General features: G+C 37.7%; 1 protein-coding gene across 1 annotated transcript in view; it reads left to right on the forward strand.

The window, feature by feature from the left end:
- The window catches only part of snd1.S (staphylococcal nuclease and tudor domain containing protein 1 S homeolog), a 408,840-nt gene that overhangs the window by 39,726 nt on the left and 346,614 nt on the right, over positions 1-22,500 (forward strand). Inside the window, 2 exon segments of the mRNA NM_001086137.1 lie at positions 1,656-1,746; positions 19,015-19,128. Of these exon segments, the coding sequence (NP_001079606.1) occupies positions 1,656-1,746; positions 19,015-19,128 (205 nt within the window).

Raw genomic sequence — 22,500 nt, forward strand, 5'->3', positions numbered from 1 at the left:
CATTGTGATTACACCTCTTGACAAAATCCTTGAGCTTTTATTTATCTGACTAAACAAAATGTTTTTGTAGTTATTCAGAAAAGGAATCCTTGTTTATGCTTGTGGCAATAGGTCATTTTTATTTATTATGGTGTTCTATCACCCATGCAATAAACACAAAGCACAACCGCAAAATATCTTTAGTTTGAACACATCCCTGCACTTTGGATTTTGGTTTATGGCTTTGCCATGATATCCTGATATTCTTTTGTAAGTATTCATGGAACTGCTGAGTGTTATAAATTCAATTAAGCAGGTAAATACAGAGAAGAATAAGGTACCAAATTACAAGTGATAAATAAAAGCACCTGAGCCCCTGTGTTGGGAAGCAGGTGTTTTGTGGCTTTAGTAAGATGGGATTTCCTGATATCTTCAAAATTGTTTGTTTAATTTGTGTGCTTTCGGTAATATAGCTTTTCTATTGTTAAAATGTACACGCATGCACAAGAGTTTACATACACCTATGCAAACAGGAAGGATTTAAGGTAGGTCCTTAAATACAGCAATAGGTGCACTCCATTTTAACTAATAATTATGACATTTGGGTAATCGGAACCTTCTACAAGTAATTACATCACATTCTGGAATCTTCAAGGCTGTTTAAAGGAGAATTCAACCCTTTAAGAAACAAACGCATACCCCCCACTTAGACCCCCTCCCTCCTCCCCCCACCCTAACTGCCCCCCCCCCAGGGAAATGCCCCATACTATTTATATACTATTTTTATATAATATTTATACTTCATACTTACCTCTCGTCGCAGTTTCTGGCATCAGAGTTCCACGCAGTCATCTTCCGGGTCTTTGTCTTGTTCCTGCGCTTCTGCAACTTTCGTCAGTTTTGGCGCATGCGCAGTTGTCACAAGCTGGCAAATTGCTCCAACTGCACATGCGCTGACATCACGATTTCCCACTCAACTTGATGAAGTTGGAAGGAAGATGGCTGCGTGGAACTCGAACAAAGTGGTATTCGTTGTTCAGTCACAAGTAAAAAAATATACTTATGTAGTTACTGCTCTTAATGATCAGTACTTTAAAGATTTCCCACCTTAGTTGACTTGGGATAACAGTTTTGTTAATGTATACACATGGAGGCCGGATTGGTGTTTTCTATGGCAGGAAAAAAAGCTAGTTGCGGGACTTTAACCTCCTGCAAAAAAAGGGAACCTTCCTTTGGATAACGCCCATAAAATGTCATTAAAATATTTTCCCCATAAGTATCATGTAATAGAAAATCCTCCAAAGTAGCTTACTTAAATTATCATATGTACTGTTACTTTACGTTCAGTGTGTTTGCTTCAGAATCACCTCTACAGTTTACAAAAATAAGCTGTTGTGTAGCCATGGGTTATCCATTTGAGTTGGCTAGGGCAGAAAGGCAGATAAGTACATAACAGAAAACAAATCCACTGTATGGAATAAAACGATTTTTAGTTCTTACAATAGGGGTCAAATGCCATTTATAGATCTCTACAGGGCGATAGAGTTAAATATTTTTCATATAAATTAGGACACTTGTTGCCAAGATATTTATTTGTAGGGGGCTCGATAAACAAATACAAACTTTATATTTAAATTACCAGTAACATCTAAAAGTTTTTTAAATTTTTTTCTCAGTTTTGCCAAGGAACACAAGACACGAATTTGGAGAGATTATGTTGCACCCACCGCCAATCTGGATCAGAAGGACAAGCAGTTTGTTGCAAAGGTAACTTTTCATATTTGACTTCTTGTATAAAGAAAGTCCTTATGTGTGTGGGGATACATGCTTACAGTAGCAAACTAGAAGTATTTATACCATATGGTTGGACAATAGAAAAATGGTAGAGTATGCCAAAGGAAAAAAATCAAGTAGAGGTTCTATCCTAGTGTACCAATTGAAAAGCAAACAAAGATAAGTGAAGAGTCTCAGTTCACCCCAGTCTAAGGGTGCAGATTTGACTACAAATGGGTAATCAAGCATAGATCTATAGCTACCCCAAGAAGCTATAGATCTATTAGACTGGCACATTGGGGGCCAACAGGTGGTGTGACACACAACCCCTTTTGCGTCCACCAGTTCCCCCCTCCCGATTTTCAACCTCCCTTCACTGTGCATTCGGGTACCACATTACTTCACATTGTCAATTTCAAGTTCTTTCAAGGAGAAGCAAACCCAAAAGTCAAAAAAACCCTACCCTACATAGACCCCCCCTCCTCCCCCCAGCCTGTGTTACCCGGGCTAATGCCCCTAACGTTTTACTTACCCCTAGGGGCAGATTCAGGCACCAGAGTTCACAGCACCATCTTCAGCCGCTTTGGTAGTCTTCGGCAATTTCCGTGAGTTTCAGCGCATTCGATTCGCAGTTGTCGCAAAACAGAAATTTGCTCCAACTGCACATGCACCGATCCGCCGGTCTCATTCTGAAGATTACCGAAGAGAATAAAATGGCACCCGTGAACTCCAATGCCTGAATTTGCACCGAGGGGTAAGTAAGTAGGGGGGGTAGGTTTTTTTTTTTTTGTTTAACTTTTGGATTTGCTTCTCCTTTGTGTGGGCGGCAGATCAGGGGAGAGGGCCTGGGCTGGTGGTGGCTCGTGAGGCACAATCTGAACCTGTATAATAGTTTGAAAGTGTATTGAAAGGACACTATTTTTATTGATCTTGTCATTCTCTTATTTGCAACTCACTATAAAGGTGGCCATTGACCGATTTAAGATGGCAATTTGGGTCTTTCAGTCCAGCTCAGCAGCATATCTGCTCTTTTATGGAACCATGTGAAGTATCCACCTGATATATCTAGCTGAAAATCAGCCAGATGTCTATTGGCAGGTTTGATTTTCCTGTATGATCGAGGTCTGCACCACAGCAATTATGATGTGATTGTTGGCCCAATGGCCAAACAATTGATCATGCTTGATATTGAGACTTGAGGGGGGCGCACATGGGTCATAACTGTTTGCTTTTGAATCTGAGCTGAATGCTAAGGATCAATTGCAAACCCACTAAACAGTTATGTCCCATGTGAGCTGACAAGCAGGAAGTTGTGTTCTTGATATTATAGATTACGTTTTTGGTTAACTATATTAGAAACATTATTTATTTTGCACTGCCTATTTATCAAGTTTTTATTTTTATGCTGAGCTGTTCCTTTAACAACTGAGTCACATGAGGTGTTTTGTTGCCTTAGTGAAACACCTAAAAACACCTTTTGGATGGAAAGTGCTTGAAATCAAATATTGCAAGCAAGTTATTAACTTAAATGCAGATTTTTTTTCTTGTAATTAAGCAATTCACCTAGCTTTAAACAGGTCGATTTTTTTAAGCCTTTGCCTTGCACGACTCGCTTTACTAAACTGTGCATATATATTTATATCTTACCATGCTTTTTTTTTTCTTCTTTTCGCTGCCAATAAATTTGTCAGTCAGTGATATTGAGATCAAAGAAGTTAAAATGAGATGAATGTTTGTTGAATATGCTGGTATGGTATATTTTGATATCTCTGTTAGAATAAGTACAGCATTAAGACGGTGCTCCTTTTTTTAATGGAAATTTTAGTGATTGTGGCTGGTTAAACACGTTTTTTTTTATAGTTAAGAGCAAGAGAATTGTCCTGTTCTATTGCATTTGAAGTGCTGTACAAAGTAGAATAAAAAGTCTGTAATGCAAAGTAATCCATCCTTCTGTTTTTACCCTTCAAAGCAAAATCTTTCAATCTGTCATCTTTGGAAGAGCAGATAAGGTCCCCCGCGGTGTCTTGCTTGCCAGTGAGCAGATTCAGGTCTGACTCAGGGATTGCCTGGGAGGTTTAGCCTGCTGCTAGATATTCTTTGTCCATCCAAATTCTAAGAGGGAATGCTTTTCATGTAACGCTTTGGCTTGTGTTAATACCTTAACTGGTGTTTGCTTTTAATTATGCAGTTTGTTCTGGACAGTTGAAGTATTATACTTATTGCATATTATGCAGTGAGCGTTACGGATTGTTTTACTCCACATATAAATATAATACTAGTTCCCTCATGCTTGTGCATATTCTTTTCCCTTCTAGTTTTATGTTTATTCTTAGAAGCCATAAAGTGAGTGGCACCTCTGCAGTTTACAACTGTATAGGACTTAATCCTAATCCATGCACTGTGATAAACCTTATACTCCTGTTTGTCTGATCTATGCTTTAACTAATGAGCCAATGCTTCTATTGTATTCTATTGTAGTCTGTGCGCAGGTACATGTCTGCATGGAGGTCTATTTTCATAATGCCATTCTAGGGATTTTTCCTGTCCTCTAAGCCTTTTGTGCTGGATGGAATCTAAACGTGTACTGCTCACTAATCCTGTTTACACCATACTGCCTCTGGGCTGTATTGCTGTGACATACTTAACTGTATGTTTGAGTACTATGATTTGGCAATTTATTGGTGAAGTGTGTATATACCTGGAAATAGCTGTGTAATTTAGTTGCAGAATATTTTCTCTTTGGAATATAGACATGTTGGAGGGTTCATGTGGAGCATGTCTTTTTTTTTTTTTTTTCTTTTAAAAGACTTGTATTCTAGATACAGCTGATTGCAAAATGGGTGATGGTAATTTAGTGGGTGACATCAAAATGTATCAATTGGGCAAATATTAGGTAATGTTATAGAAAATGCCTTGTATATTGCTGTCATTTTGTGTGTGCCCAATCAGAGCTCTGGTCTAAATAACTGAAAATGGTGCATAAGTGGTTAGGCATAATACTGTAAAGCAAAGTGGTTAGGAACAATGCTGTAAAGCAGATATGTTGGATAGATAGGGGAATTAAGGACTTAAATAGGTTTGGATCAGCATTATGTAGCTTATGGAAAATGTACTGTTTTTTTTTAATGCAGTCAAATTGTCTATTTTTATAAAAATTGACATTTTGAAGGCAAAGGGTGTGTCACTCTTTGTAGCCAACAGATGGCAGTATATACTTGTTTCTGCAAAATCTAACCACCGCGCTTTATGGATTCTAGACATGTTCTTTCCTAGTAAAGTTACATTTTCAATTGAAATTCACAGGAAATGGCTGATTAGCTTTCTTGGTAGTAAGAAGTAAACAAAATGTGACAATAGTGAGACGGGGGTGTTGCATACCCCAATGGTCACTGGGCAGCTTCCTTAATAAAGAGATACATATACTTTTCCTAAGTGTTGAAATATTGTGCATATTAGAGGAGTTTTTTTTTGCAGTATAGGTGTTAAATCGATCAGAGGAGAGAGGAGTAAAGGCTCAGATATGGTCATCTTTGGATTCCTAATGTTGAATTGTCTGCTTTATGGGACAAAAGGGGTTTTGCACATCTGTCTGTGTATAACAATCACTAGCATTTTCACAAACGGTTAAGAAAATGTCAACAAGACACCAAGAAAATAACACTTATGTAATATTTTCTTCACCTAACTGCTGTAAGCATTACCTGTGCTATTGTCTTTCTGTGTTTAGGATTCACTGGGAGTTACTGGGCTTGCTGGGTTTTTTTTTTTTTTTTTTTTAAATACCTTTCCAGCCACATGACTTCATGAAATCCATCCATGGATGTCTTTTGCAAACTATGGAAGCCCACAACTAGCAGGGTTTTTTCCTTTCTGCCACTGATACCTGAGAAATTCCCAGCTCATTTTACGATTATGCCTGGATATATCTATATCTATATCTATATTTAAAATCTCTAGTTATTTTTTAATTTTAAGGGAAAATGCATGATCTATGCTACATAGTAGACATTTACAATTGTTTACATTATTACTGCTTTACAAGATGCATGTTTGTGTTCTGGTCAGTATTCTGAGATGCAGGATTATTGATAAAGAATTGGGGTCATCAGCCTTCTTTACCCATGAGCAGCATTCAGATGTAAAAAGATGGGGAGCAATGCAAGCATGAAAAATGTTGCTGGTTGTACAATATAAGTGCTGTGGTTGGCCATTTGCTCCTATGTGGACTGATAACCTACAGTAGGATCTGTGAACTGTTAAAGAAAATCAAACTTGTTTTTTTTCTGAAATATTATTATGCTGAGGTTTAGTGATCAATTCCAATCAGTGTCTGCCTTTGCTTATAGTCAAAATGTATCTTACATTCACACACATGGACAAGGGTCAGTTCTATCAGGAGGCAATTAATTTCCTTTTATATTTTTGAGCGTGCCAGAAGTCCCACAAGGATAAGTAGAACATCTATACTATGAAGCCTAGTCCTAATAGAAGTCCTAATTGAAATCAAATTTTGAACCCTGGGGATGCAGTGTAGCAGTTCTAAACAATGAGTAACTATGCATTTTCTTAATTTAAGGAAAAATCTATTTTTTCCATTTTCTTCTACTAATTACTAACCTTTAAAGTACACCATGTCAAAGGGATGGTAACTATAAAGCTGCATAAAAAGTAATCATGTCTAAACGTACTACTAACAAAAATCAACTAGAAATCAAGCTACACATATAGTTGCAGAAGACCTGTATCAAGTCTTGCAGGATGATATCCCATCTCCTTTTATCAAAACTAGTGGCCTCTAAAATCTAGTACAAACTCTCACTGACTGTATAACTGACTCGGCCATGAAGAAATGAGGACTTCATGTTTTAAAACACAGAACTTTCAGCCCAAAAGGACCTAAAACACAGGCAGTGCACATTTTGTAAGAATGGACCATGTATCTGCCCTATGGTTAAAAGCATAGTCTGCCAGGAGATTTGCTACTATTTCATCCCTTTTTAGAGGTTTTAAAATATGAAATTAGACATGCCCCTATCAAGCCTTACTTACGGAAGTGCCATCACATGCACGGCTGCTCATGATGTCCCTTCATGCTATCAGTACAGTGGGCCTTATGCCCCCCCAAGATTTCCCCCCCCCCCTCGCAAACAAATGTATTCAATTATATTGGGGCGCCGGTCAATAAATACCGATCTGGACTTCAGGTCTCTGACATAATTAGTGTATCCACTGCAATAATGAAGTTAGAATAACTGAAGTTGAATATTTTATCTTAATACAAGAACCTTTTTGCTGGACAGGATTAGTACATTTCTGAAGGATTCGGCCCAAGCAATTAGGTGTCCTTCCTGAGCAAACATTTGGCATTGTCATGTAAGATGGGTTGCTACAGCTCTACATTGTGCTAAAAAGGACAGTTTTCTGTACAAGACACATTGTTGTATAGTCAAGCATCTGTGACAAGTTTGTTGCATATTTCATCTTAATTTGAAGGAAGCAAGTAAATGTAGTATGTCTCTGTGGTGCTGCAAAAAATGCAAACACCTTTAAATCATTTTTCTGTTAATATAACACACTACCCGATCTATGCAAAGTAATATGAACTTGGTTTCTAAGATTCTTAACTTTCCTGTACAGCATAGGGACTCTAGCTTTGGCCGTCGCTGGCCTACTGGCTAACCTACTAATATTGTTTTGTCTGCTCTGCTAACAACTATCCAGAGTAAAGAAACTTTACACGTTTGTTATGTTGAAGTAGTAATGGGTTTATTTCAAACAAGGTCTTTTTGACCCGTTAGCCAAACTTTGATCTTTCCAGATTTTAGCTTCTTATAATATAGCTAGAGGTGGACTGTTTAACATGCAGAAAGCTGTGAGTATCTAGTTTTTTAATGTATATCTTAGAAGCAATCCCTGTCTGTGGTAATGTACAGACAGAGATCAGCATGCATTTAGAACAGGCATGGGGTTGATTCTAGGTTTCTTTATCAAGATTTGTTGTTTGAGTTGATAGATCAAATGATACATGTGTTGACTGTTATGGCAGATAATGTTTGCAGTTTGTGAGTTTATTTAGTACTTCTATTTGCATTCTGTTAAACTGATCACCACTTTCTTGCAACCCAATGCTTTGTAGTTTTCTTGCATTGCTCACTCCTGTTGCGTTAGGTTAGGCTTCTCAATACACAGTGGGTAGAAATACTACATTGCTTATTAAAATTGGCAAATGTAAGTTGCTTGGCAATGTTCTTGCCTCTGTAATTGTTTTTGCAGTATTTTTACATGGTATTTTGAAATTTGTTCTGCTGAATAAGATATTAAGATAAATGTCTGTAATGCCTTTAGCTGCACCTAGATTTAACATTTTAAGTTTAATAAAAGTGTTGTTGCCAGAGCCTTTTGAATTGCAATGCAGTTCTGTCTTTCAGTTTTCACTTACTGAAATGTCATATTCCCCACATTTCAATTACATTAAATGTTTGGATATACAGTCATATGAAAAAGTTTGGGAACCCCTCTCAGCCTGCATAATTTACTCCACTTTCAAAAAAAAAACTCATTTCCCAGGAAAAATTTTTGAGGTGTTTTCTGAACAAAGATTATTAGTTAATCAGTGTTCAGTAATCCGTTTGCAGTTGTATGAAATTAAATCAAATGGGAAAAACTGTCTGTACAAAAATGTGGGTAACCTTGTAATTTTGCTAATTTAAATGCATGTAACTGCTCAATACTGATTATTGGCAACACCAAATTGGTTGGATTAGCACTTTGAGCCTTGAACTTCATAGGCAGCTGTGTCCGATCATGAGAAGTTATTAAAGGTGGCCAAATGCAAGTTGTGCTTTTGTTTGACTCTCCTCTGGAGAATTGACAGCATGGGATCCTCAAAGAAACTCTCAAAAGATCTGAAAACAAAGATTATTCAGTATCCTGCTTTAGGGGAAGGCTACTAAAAGCTATCTCAGAGGTTAAAACTGTTTCAACTGTAAGGAATGTAATCAGGAAATGGAAGGCCATAGGCAAAGTTGAACAACCCAAGTCTGGTAGTCCAAGAAAAATACAGGAGCAGCATATGTGGAGGATTGTGAGTGAGACAACGCAAAGATCAACTCCAAAGACCTGCAAGAACATCTTGCTGCAGAGGATGTATCTGTACATCATTCCACGATTCAGCACAATTTGCACAAAAACACACTTGTTGTATGCAAAAGCTAATTTAGCCCAGCCACAGTCATTTTGTAACAGTGCTTTGGACTGATGAGACAAAAATTTAGTTGTTTGGTCATAGCAAAAAGCTTTGCATGGTGGAAGAAGAACACTGCATTCCAAGAAAAACACTTGCTACCTACTGTCAAACTTGATGGAGGTTCCATCATGCTGTGGGACTTTGTGGCTAGTTCAGGGACTGGGGCCCTTGTTAAAGTCAAGGGTCAAATGACTTCAACCCAATATCAACAAATTCTTCAGGATAATGTTCAAGCATCAGTCACAAAGTTGAAGATACGCAGCGGTTGGATATTCCAACAAGACACTGGCCCTAAACACACTTTGAAATCTACAAAGGCATTTATGCAGATAGAGAAGTACAATATTCTGGAATGGCCGTCACAGTCCCCCAACTTGAATATCATCGAAAATCTATGGGTTTAACTGGAGAGATTTTGTATGGACGAATGGTCAAAAATATCACCATCCAGAATCCAGACACAACGAAAGGCTATAGGAGGCGTCTAGAGGCTGTTACATTTGCAAAAAGAGGGTCAACTAAATATTGATGTAATATCTCTGTTGGGGTGCCCACATTTATGCACCTGTCTAATTTTGACGCATATTGCATATTTTCTGTTAATCCAATAAACTTTGTCACTGCTGAAATACTACTGTTTCCATAAGGCATGTTGTACATTAAATGGAAGTTGCTACTTTGAAAGTTCAGCCAATGATAAACAAAACTCCAAAGAATTAAGAAGGGTTCCCAAACTTTTTCATATGACTGTACTGCCTTTTGCAACACAGCTTTCCTTATTGCTTGTACAGCTTAAGGGGAGAGTTTGACATAATAGATCAGTCTTCATGGGTGCAATTCACACAACCATTTATTGTGCAAGTGTGCATCATGTGCATTTTGTGTTTTTGGTCACATGAAAGACAAAAAGGGAAGATATTTTAAAATGTTTTTTTAATTGACTGACAAAAATCCTGACACGCTGTGTTTTAAGTATTCATAAATTTATAAGATTAATGCCAAAACCTTCAGTTAGGCTGGTTACTGAAATCTATTTGCATGGCATGGATTACAATAAAGAAAAGTATCATAACTTTGTTGTAATCCAAAAGAAAATTGCCCAAAAATATGAATATGCGCTTTGTTTACTCAAAATTAAAAATGTCAAGCTTTAGTGTGTATACCAGAGATAAGACCGCTCAGGCCTGATTATTTGCATGGTGCAGGAAATGCTTGGTAATGTTATGTCCTCTTATTAATAAGTAATATGCTCTCTATGGGTTTTCCAGGTTTGGAAATGAAAGGGTTAATACACCAAGCCATAAAACTTATCAACCCTTTGCCCTTTTTATTTTTCTTGTGAAAGGTTTGTATTTAGACCTACAAGATCGTCTTCTCTGTCCCTGCCTCCCAGGCAGATTAATTCCTTGTGTGATCCAAACCAGTGGGGAGGTATATAATTGGCTGACGTGTTCCTAAATTTTTCTTCTTCCAAATGAAGACAAACTGCAGCGATAAATGTGTTGGTTGACGAAGAAAGATTTTCATATAGTTTGCATGTTAATTCCTGCATGTCTTGTTACACTGAAGATAAGCCATAACGGGGATCGTTTAGAGATGCACATTTGAAGCCACACTGCAGATTTTCAGCTTGGTTTATGCTGTGCAATTTAAGGAAAATTCTCTTAAAGGAATAGTTCAGTGTGAAAATAAAAACTGGGTAAATAGATAGGCTGTGCAAAATAAAAAATGTTTCTAATATAGTTAGTTAGCCAAAAATGTAATATATAAAGACTGGAGTGAACAGATGTATAATAAAACAGTCAGAATCCAACTTCCTGCTTTTCAGCTCTATAACTCTGAGCTAGTCAGCGACTTGAAGGGGGGCCACATGGTACATTTCTGTTCAGTGAGTTTGCAATTGATCCTCAGCATTCAGCTCAGATTCAAAAGCAACAGAAATGACCCATGTGGCCCCCCTTCAAGTCTCTGATTTGTTACTGCCTGGTAACCAGGGTAACCAGTCAGTGTAAACCTAGAGAGCTGAAAAGCAGGAAGTAGTGTCCTGACTGACTTGTTATACTTCAAATCACTCCAGCCTTTATACATTACATTTTTGGCTAACTAACTATATTAGAAACATTTTTTATTTTGCACAGGCTATCTATTTACCCAGTTTTTATTTTTACACTGAACAATTCCTTTAAGAATGCAGGCTTGCTTAAAAGGATGCATACACTGAAGATGAACCCAAATGAAAAGCTTTATATATGTCTAAACCACTTGCTGTCTTTAGGAAAGAATGATTTTAAGGCTGAGCTCAAGTTTGTCAGTAGAGTTTATAAACAGAATATATTACTTGTTCTCTTGGTGATCCGAAAAATTAAATTGAAAGCACAAAGTACCTTGTTTTACCATGGCTAGTAGGTATTTCAGTTTGTATTTGACTGGGGCTCCAACTGTGCCCTTACTGTATGTGCACATAAACGCACAGATTAGTGAGCCGATGTCTCACTGACCTTGACCTATGCATTCACTAATCTCTCTTGAGATCAGAAGAACCTCACCACCAGGGGTTGCTAAGGCTAGGGGCACACGGCGCGATTTCGCCGCGATTCTGCGCTGGGCGAGTTGTCGCTGCGTTTTTTAAGCCGAAATAGCTTTGCTAACTTTGGCGCTGGCGTCAATGCAAATCGCGGCGAAATCGCTGCGCTAATTCACACGCGGCGATTCTTTTTCTACTGTCGCCCGGAAACGCCCAGCGAGGCAACTTCGGACGACAATAGAAAACGAATCGCCGCGTGTGAATTAGCGCAGCGATTTCGCCGCGATTTGCATTGACGCCAGCGCCAAAGTTAGCAAAGCTATTTCGGCTTAAAAACCGCATCGACAACTCGCTTAGCGCAGAATCGCGGCGAAATCGCGTGCCCCTACCCTAAGGTTGAAAATTTGCAGAACTGATTGTTACTGAAGATATGACATAGGAAGATGTTTTAGAACAACCTTCAGTCCAGTACTGGTCTGTAGTGTTCGTTTGTTCTCAGATACTTGCTTCTTGTCTCTTAAAGGCTGCACAAAATCTTGACAGGAATTAAATGTTGAGTTATCGTTCCCAAATTGTTTTTCTTAATAGAAACTCAAGTAGTCTGGTTTTATTGTAAGAGCCAATCTGGTGACAACATTAATGTGGTTAAATGCTATACCTTGTGAACTCTCATTAATCAGTCTTTAGTGTGGCTGTGCTGTGTGCTCCATTTCTCAGTTGATAAGCGAATGTTTGCCCTTTACTGACAAGCTTTTAATGAAGTCAGAATTTAGCAGTTAGAATAGCTGTGCAACGCATTGCATTCTTGTACAGCTCTAAAGAGGGCCCTTTCTTAATGTCTAATGCATAATGAAATGTCTTGAGACAGCTGGCCCAGAGGGCCCAGTTTGTGTTTAAAATATGTATTGACCGGGCCATGCTACAAACGGGATCATGTGTTTGTCTCCAGTAAAACAAGCTCATTTTTTAAAATTGTATGTGGCATTTTAGACCTTGGTGTGTGTTTGTGTAATTCTGTTTAGTGCTATGACCTAATATAGGCCATGTTTATATTCTGTACCAAAAAGTTACCAATTCCCAGCAATATCTTAAAATGGCCACTTATAAATATCCACTTAATTTTTAGTTGGATTGGTGTACATTTTGACAGATGATTTAGCCAAAAGCCACCCAGAGTAAAGGGAGCTGTGGTTGGCTGTAATCCTATTAACCAGATATTCAGATCTGCTGGTACAGGTGGTTATTGGCCTGAAAGCAGGATGGAGTTCTGCACTATGTTTTCAATGTCGATTTTCTGGTTACTCTCAAATCAGTTGACGTAAAATAGCACAAACTTCTCACATTTAGAAATGTATCCGGAAGCCCCAAAGTTTAACATCCCAGTGCTTACCTGCGTCAGAAACCATATGACTCTTCTGATGCTTTTAAGACATGAAATTATATTAACTTGCCGCAAAATAGAATCATTAACTTTGATGTTTAAAACTGGAAATGTCTTTACTATGGTGGGTTTCTTTCAGTTGTAAAGTATTTAGCGAATGTTTGTAGAAGTACATACTGAACGGTTAGCTGTTAGAAGCAGTGGCAACTCTAGAGGCACAGCTATATAAGGAGCTGTAATTCTAGGTTTAGTATCTTTAAATTAATAATTTTATTTTTTAATCCTGTTTCCACAATTGTAACAATTTAAGATAAGTAAAACAATTGTAACAATTTAAGATAATTAGGTCTCTTGGGGAAACTGTGACTTGCAGCTTAAAGGCAATTCGCCTTCATTAGCAAAACTGTAATAACACATAAAACCTGAAACCTAAAACCCCCATGTGTTCAAACTTTTCTATAACCTGCCAAATTTTGTGGCCATAAAATGGACGTTGTCCAAAAAATAGCCTCTCTAGGCTTTTTCTGTTTTACAAATGTTGGGCGGTATGTATTTTAAACTAGGATGATGTATGTTAATATCAACAAGATTGCAGTCTTTGTATAGATAGTGCGAAGACACCGATCTAATTTTTATTTTTCATCAAATTTTTGAATGCCCTGTATAACTCCAGCTGTTCTGCCTTTGTGCTTATGGGAGCGAAACACAGATGCTCTTCATTACTTAAAGGAGAAGGAAAGCTACGGAGGCATTTTATTGCCAATAGATTAGCTGCAATAGTTCAAGCTAGAATGCTATATTTATTCTGTAGAATGTTTTACCATACCTGAGTAAAAGCTCTAGAAACTCTGTTTGTTTAGAATAGGAGCTGCAGTATTAATTTGGTGTGACATCACTTCCTGCCTGAGTCTCTCCCTGCTCTGGGCTCAGATTACAGTAGAGAAGGGAGGGGTGGGGGAGAGAGGAGCAAACTGAGCATGCTCTTGCCCAGGGCAATGAGGTTTAAGCTGAAGGCAGGAAGTCTGATACAGAAGCCCATGTGTACACAATAGAAGGAAAGAAATGCAGTGTTTCTTTTGACAGGGGACTCAGAGCAACATTACTTTGGGGGTTTACTGGTATATTTAGATGGACCTTTCTGATAAGGCTTACTTAGTTTTAACCTTTCCTTCTCCTTTAAGATGTGTATTGTATTCCAATACAAATTCTTAGCTGATTTTTTTTTTCAAAATGCACTTGTCATAGCTGAAGACTAATTCACAGAGTTGCAAGCATATGTTTGTGGCAAGGGTCACACTAGAGTGCTTCTTGTGTAATGCTTACACGCATTTGTGCTTTTTGCTGAAAAGAACAAATTATACTGTACAGTACTATTCACTTGAGCTTGCTAAGCCATTAGTTTTTATCTAGAAGCTTGAGGATTGCACATTTTAAGTGCACATTAGCATACTTTGGAAATATTAAATAACCCCACCTAAAAGTCAATAATTATACTTATTAAACTGAGCATTGTATATAAAATATTGTTGCTTCCCTGTATGTATAATACAAACATTTCCTCCATTTATCGTCATTTAGTAATCTATCATTTTTTGTTGTTGTGTGTAATAGTACATATATTACAGCTAACAGGTTTGAACAGGATTTACAATTTATTGTTGCTCCAGGCATTGTTTTTTTTGCCTGTTCTTGCTCACATCACACAAGTACTCCTTTTTTAAAAAACTGGTTATCCTATATACAAATTGGTTAAGATCAAGTTGTCATGTGTTTTGAAGTATAAGTGCAACTAGTTTATCTGCAATTTTAGTAGTATGAAAAAATGGATACAGTTTCAACCCAACTCTTAATTCTTTGTCATGGAATATCTGGGCAAATATTGTTTCGGAGGGGTTCCTTTTAAAATTAACATTTTTCAAAATAATAGTTCCTTGATATTTTGCATATACTTGTGATAGCTTTAAATGTCTCAACCTTTGAACAACTGTTCACTGGGCCAAACGAGAAAATGCTTTTACCTGTGTCTATAAATGAGCCTGTCCTGGTTACTGAGCTGCTTGTACAAGGCAACAAGCTCACTTAAAGGACCAGTAACATCAAAAAAATTTTTACTAAAATTCGTTGGTATACAACGAAAAAAAACACCAAGACAAATTAAACTTTAAAATCACAAAGTCTTTATTAAGAAATAACTTACCTAAACTCCACTTCCCCTCCTCTTCAGAAAAGGCATCAGTTCGACCATCCATGCTGTGGCGCTCGATTTCTCCTCCCTGGCTATTCACTGACAGGCACCATGCAGCTGGGAAGTCCCCCTACTCGTACATCGCGCTCATCACTTTGTCCGACCTGTAGAGCCCCAAGAAGAGACTGACCCTCAGCGAGCATCTGCGAGTTCATCAGCAACCGCTTCCCTACAACCGGGAGAAGTTCCCTGCCTTGCAGAACTTCATCCTCCACAACCTCTCGCTCAACTACTGCTTCGTCCCCCGGGAGCCCGGCAACCTAGGCAAGGGCAACTACTGTCACTAGTGCCACTGCCTGAGGGACTCCTGGGGATCTCCATGCTCCTGAGAGGTTGAATGCGCTTATAGTATAACTGTGTTTGTGCATCTCGGGAAATCCACACTCCCACCTTGACGCCAGCTGCGGCACATCTCATTCCTCACTTTTATACATATCATTTCACTTCGCAATTGTAGTGCCGAAAATGCAGCTCGAACTGTGACTTCCAACAGACTCTAGATTGCTTTGTTTTACCTGTAATAAATTTGTCGCTTCCTAATCACTATTCCTAAATACATATCATACGCTGACTGAGATCCCCAGTAGTCTCCCCCCCCCCCTTTGTTCTGTAGTTCCCAGACATTCATGTATTTATGGACATTTTACCGACCATATGTCAGTCAGTTGTGTATGTGCCAGTACTGGAATCCCAGACTTATGACCATTTCATATTGAGTTACCTCCATTTCATACTGAGTTACCTCCATTTCATACTGAGTTACCTCCATTTGTAGCCCTGCTCAGTTTCCCCTCATCTCACTGACTTGGGCTAGTAACTTGACACCTACATCAGGATAAAAAGGAATGCTAGAAAGGCTGCCAGAACTTCTGCATTTTCTCTAACCAGAAAACGTCTATTTTGCATTTATTTCCCCATTTAGCAGTAATGACAGGACAAACCTATACTCGTATTTATTATCCTTCAGCGTATATGTATTTAGGAATAGGTATTAGGAAATGACACATTTATTACAGGTAAAACAAAGCAATCTAGTCTGATAGAAGTCACTGTTCCAAGCTGCATTTTCGGCACTACAATTACAAAGTGAAATGAGATGTAGAAAAGTGAGGAATGAGATGCGCTGCGGCTGGTGTCAAGGGGAGAGTGTGGATTTCCCGAGACGCACAGACACAGTGATACTATAACCGCATTCAACCTCTCAGGAGCAAGGAGATCCCCAGGAGTCCCTCGAGCAGTGGCACTAGTGACACAGTAGTTGCCTTTGCCTAGGTTGCCGGGCTCCCGTTGAGCGAGAGGTTGTGGAGTTCTGCCAGGCGGGAACTTCTCCCAGTTATAGGAAAAGCGGTTGCTGATGAACTCGCAGATGCTCGCTGAGAGTCACTCTTCTTGGGGCTCTGCAGGCTGGACATAGTGATGAGCGCGATGTACGAGTAGGGAAACTTCCCAGCTGCATGCTGCCTGTCAGTGCATAGCCAGGGAGGAGAAATCGAGCACTGCAGGATGGATGGTCGCCCTGTCGCCTTTTATGAAGGAGAGGAAGGGGAGATTCGGTGAGTTATTTCTTAATAAAGACTTTGTGATTTTAAAGTTGAATTTGTCTTGGTGTTTTTTTTCATTGTATACTAACTCTGTACTCTGTCTCAGTCTCCTAAAGAGTCTATAACAGATATAACCCTGTCTCTAGCTCACCTCGTTCACGGGGTTCCCTGGTGCTGGTCCCTTTAGGGCAATGGTGTACCCAGGCTCAATGGGCATATCCAGATGGTTAGGACACCAGCAGCCAAATAGGAAGATCCACCCCTTTCCAAGCACTATATTGAAGTGTGGTAGGAAGTGGTCATTACACCTCTTGGCCAATAACTGGATAAGTGAACTGTAAACTAGATACATGGGCTTTTGCCCAGCAACTAGGGAAAAGGAGGAAGTCTAGGGACTTAAAGCCATAGGGATAACATAAAAGCTTTAATATAAAAATATGTGCTATGCCCTGCTTCAGATGCTATAGTTCATAGGAAAATAGCTGCTCTGTTGAATGGGTGAAATAGGGCTAAATGGAATAGGTTATATAGCAGGTAACCAAAAATCTCTGTAGAGTTTGTAGTAGGATTTCTGAAACAAACATGCACTTTTTACCAGTTTAGGACAATACATTACATTTTTAAATTGCTTAAAACACTCCTTTTTTTAATGTTACTACTGTTCCTTTAACAGGATAACTGTCACAAATATCAAATTAAGTGACATATTAAAGAATTTTACCAAACTGGTATATATACAAGTAAATATTGCCCTTTTACATCTCTTGCCTTGAGCCACCATTTTGTGATTGCCTGTGTGCTGTCTCAGAGATCACCTGACCAGAAATACTACAGCTGTAACAGGAAGAAGTGTGGAAGCAAAAGGCAGAGCTCGGTCTGTTAATTTTGACCTAACATGTATAGTTTGTTTGCGTGCACCATGGATCATAGGATCCCAAGGGGCAGTCTTTATTTTTTTAATACTGCAATTTCTATTTGTTATTACCCAATGGCACATTATTAACATGTATTTATATATTAATGTGAACATGGTTTATTTATATGATGCAGGGTTTTACAAATGAGCTGTTTTATGCAATATATTTAGAGACCTACATTGTTCGGGAGTTAGTTTTCCTTTAAAGGAATAGTTCAGTGTGAAAATAAAAACTGTGTAAATATATAGGCTGTGCAAAATAAAAAATGTTTCTAATATAGTTAGTTAGCCAAAAATGTAATGTATAAAGGCTGGAGTGAACAGATGTCTAATAAAACAGCCAGAATCCAACTTCCTGCTTTTCAGATCTATAACTCTGAGTTAGTCAGCGACTTGAAGGGGGCCACATGGTACATATCTGTTCAGTGAGTTTGCAATTGATCCTCCGCATTCAGCTCAGATTCAAAAGCAACAGATATGATCCATGTGGGCCCCCCCTCAAGTCTCTGATTGGTTACTGCCTGGTAACCAGGGTAACCAGTCAGTGTAAACCAAGAGAGCTGAAAAGTGTTCTGACAGATATGTTATACATCAAATCACTCCAGCCTTTATACATTACATTTTTGGCTATCTAACTATATGAGAAACATTTTTATTTTGCACAGCCTATCTATCTATTTACCCAGTTTTTATTTTTACACTGAACAATTCCTTTAATACGTTAGTCATTGGCATTTCTCTTGTGCTGTTGAAATGTATTGACTAGTGTATACAATTTTACATTTGGTATTTTTTCATGATGGATAAAACCTTTAACTGAAAATCCCCAGGTTCCAAAACAGTGTACATGTATCTTCTAGTTTAAAGTACGGTACAATTTGTTCAGCTGCCTCAACCAGAACACTTAACTTGAAATTCAACCACAGGCAATAGTTTTGTAAAGTCAATAAGCTTTTACAAAAAAAATTATTCAATTTAAGTAATGTTGGAGAAGTACCTGCCATAACATTGTTATAAAAAAAAGGGATACTGCTAGAGAATACTTTTTTCTGTACAAATGCCTTTCACTTTGTAAGTATTTGACTTGTGTGTGCTTTAACTTTTATGTTTACATGTAATAATTGTCTGTTGGGTATAATATATGTATCTATACAATGTCACTATAAAAAAGAACATTTGTGTAAAAAAAAACAAAAGAAAAAGTATTGCTTATTTCAAATGCTTCTGTTGCTTGTAATGAAGAGGATGGCACGCAAGTCTGTTGGCATGCCTGAAGTTATAGTGTAGTGAGAACGTAGTAGTTGAGAATATATGCAAATAATATTATTGATGTCTGTCTGGTAGTTGTCAATACATGCTGGATGTCCTTGCTGTTCATTTTTTTTCAACCCAATATTTGTGTACAACAGGTGGTACAGATCCTGAATGCAGATGCCATGGTGGTAAAGCTAAATTCTGGAGACTACAAAACCATCCATCTCTCCAGCATCAGACCACCAAGACTTGAAGGAGAAGGAGCACAGGTAAGCTATTCCAAAAGCCTAGGTACAGTTTTGTCTACAGAGGTGAACCAAGTGAAATTATGCAACTGTGATCATTTCAGTAATTGTCATCTGTGGAAAAGGTGAAACGTAGCAACTTGAGTAGAGCACTGATAATAAATGCATGTGAGCAGCTTGGGTAATTGAGTATTGGCATCCTTTAGGCAATACTAATAAAATGAATGTCCAGGAGTAAGAGGCAGTTTTAAGTAATTTGGAAAAGACGCATGTGCCTATATGTCATGTCTGATAATTTGATGGAAGGAGTTTCTGTGATCTGTGCAAAAGTGTTCTGATGAGTAGAAAAATAGATTTAGTATATTTCGTATGTAGCTGCTCTAGTGGTTAAATGGGCAGATTTTGTCGCACCCTGTGAATGATTAACAAAGATTCATTCATCGACGGTTAATTATATGTGGGGAGACTTGGCATATTTTTGTAGTATAGGCTGCAAGATCTGACATATTAACTGATGGTTCTCTGTTGTAAGGTAACTCACCAAAGTAGATAAGTGGCCCGGCTGCTCCTGCCCCAGGCCCTCCGCTCAAGGGGGTGGATAAACCGTAGGCAAACAAACAAATGTTGGTGCAAGGCACTCCAGAAAGCCACGAAATAGATCAGATAGAAGATGAATAAAAAATAGAAATCTTTATTGTACAAACATCTCTTGCCTGACGCGTTTGGTGTCTCTAGGACACTTAGTCATAGGCTTGCACCAACATTTATTTGTTTGCATACAATTTTCACAAATATAACATTTTTAATTCTCTCCAAACAACTGTTAGGACGACTTGGTAGACTATTTATCTTATTGGATAATACTAAAACCGATTATTTCACACAATGAAATTTGTCTGTGTACGTCTACCTTTAGAAAATGAGACATGGAACATTTTCGTATTCCCAAAGTGCATGTGGGTGGTCAAGTGAGAATATGCATGTTAATTTAATGCATCAGTTTAGTTAGATTCAGTGCATATCCCCGACTGAGACACCCGTGAAGCAGACCTGTGGGGTGGGACTCTGCAACTATTACAGTAAATGGGTAGTTCACCTTGAAGCTAACTTGGCATGTTATAGAATCTTCTGTTTTAAGCAACTTTCTAATTGCTATCCATTTTTTAAATTTTTGATTGTTTGCTAACCCTAGCAACCAGAAAAGGCTATTGCTCTGTGGCGCTACAATGGTATTGTTACTTTATAAGACCAAATGCAAATTGTCCTAGAATCACTGTCTAATACTAAAAGGTAATTTTTAGGTGAACTATTAATTACTAAATATTTAGAGTAGATAGCGATTTCTTGCTTTTAGATCGCTTTGCATATTTCTAGATCGAATTTACATCTATTTTTGTAAAGGAAAGTGTGGTCACTGTGATGGTTGGTGGATCCAATGTTTGTTCCAAGAGCATTCACTTTGACAACCAGTAATATTACAGTTGTAACTGCACTGCATAGCACTGAACTGCCGTTTTCTCTGTTTACCTCACTGTAATTTTAATTGGCTATGGTTGGATACCTCTCACTTTACATTTGGTAAGCTGAATTAAGATTTTCCACCTTTGCTTGCAAATCGTATGTATGTATGTACTGTGTATGTGTGTGTGTGTGTGTGTGTGTGTGTGTATGTGTGTATATGTATATATATATATATATATGATATGTTTTGGATCTTGTGTTTTTCTTACGCATTGTGTATGTATGTGTATATTTAAAAAAAAATATTAGATTTTGAAGGCTGTATATTTTAGATACAGTTTTAGAAAACATCCTAATCTAAGTTTAGGAGGCAAGCATTTACTGCAAGTGGATTGAGATCAGTAACACTGGATGCTTTTGTAAATCCAATTATTCCCGTAAAAATACTTGAGACTTTATGCAGCGAGGCTGTCTTCTGTGAAAGAATGATCTGCTGCTTTAAATAACAATGTAAAACCTGCTGCCTCTGATTAAACTTGCATTATAATTGTCAAATGTGGAGGTATCCCTAAAGGAGTATTTATAGGGAAGCTGCTATCCTAAAGAATGATTAAAGGTGACCTTGAATATTTTTCCTCTTGTTCAACATCAGCACCAAAACTGACAGAAGCAAGAAACAAACCCCTTTACACACACACACTGCTAATTGGATTGTAATCTTCGAGCTAGGTCAATACCCTGGTCCAGTTTACAGTGTAGTGTGTGCTGTAGCAGTTTTTGAGGGTTTTGTACATTATGATTGCTGCATGAACATTTACTAAACTGTTGAATTTTAGTTGTAAATTGATGCTTTATAAATAAATAATTTAAACATTATATAAACACAATAGGATTAGTTTGCCTCCAATAAGGATTTTATTATATCTTAGTTGGGATCTCTACTATAAGGTTCTGTTTTATTACAGAGAAAAAGATTTTTAAAATTAAAAATAAGATTTTTGATTATAACGGAGTCTGTAATTGAGAGCTTTTTGCACAACACATCCTATATTTGTACATTTACATGGTGTTTCTACAAAACGTAATCCGCAGCTTGAGTTCATATTTTGTTCTTGTATACATTTTTGGGCCTTATTTGTAAGTGACTAAATAAAGTAGCTGGAGTGATTATAAAAGGCTTATTTATCAACATGTGAATTTGGTTTTTCCTTCAAATAAACTTGACATTTTAACCAACTCAAATGTTTGCATATTTATTAAAAAAATCAAATATAAAAAAGCTTGGTCAAATGAAACTAAAAAAAACTCCAAATGCTTCTAATTCATGTTCTGCTCTCCTTTTCAATAGGTCTACCAACTCTCAAAGTATTTCAAAAAATGTAACCAAAAAAATCTCAAATTTTGCTTAGGACAACTCCCATTGACATCTAAAATCTGTAAACTGAATTAGAGTTTTAGCTCAAAAAACATCAAATTGCAGCAAAAATTTGAATTTGCGCATTTGCAAATCCGCTCCTAAGTGTGGGGTCTTCAATGTGGAACTGTGACATTTTTAAAAAGTAGAAGTATTTGCTTAACATGGAGTCTGTGGCTGACGGCCTTCTTATAATTCAGAGCTTTCTGGATAAGGAATCTCATACATGTACATCAAAATGTCATTTCTGGTGCAATATTTGGAAACAAACTGGATAAAAGTGTTGTTCCTTTAAGTGGCAACAGACTTCATGCAGTCAAAATGAATGAGGTAGTCAAATATAAATTCTGCAAAGATTGATAATTAGAAACTAATGCTGCAGAATGATTTCATACTAGAGCAGCATGTGCATGAGTTGTTTATTAGTCTAATGTAGTATCTGCTCTTCAACACACGGTGGCAGGGTAAACTGATCAAATGAACATCCCATCTCTCTTGAAGTTGAGTTACCTGTAATTTAC

Source organism: Xenopus laevis, chromosome 3S (assembly GCF_017654675.1).
Source record: "Xenopus laevis strain J_2021 chromosome 3S, Xenopus_laevis_v10.1, whole genome shotgun sequence".
Lineage (NCBI taxonomy): Eukaryota > Metazoa > Chordata > Amphibia > Anura > Pipidae > Xenopus > Xenopus laevis.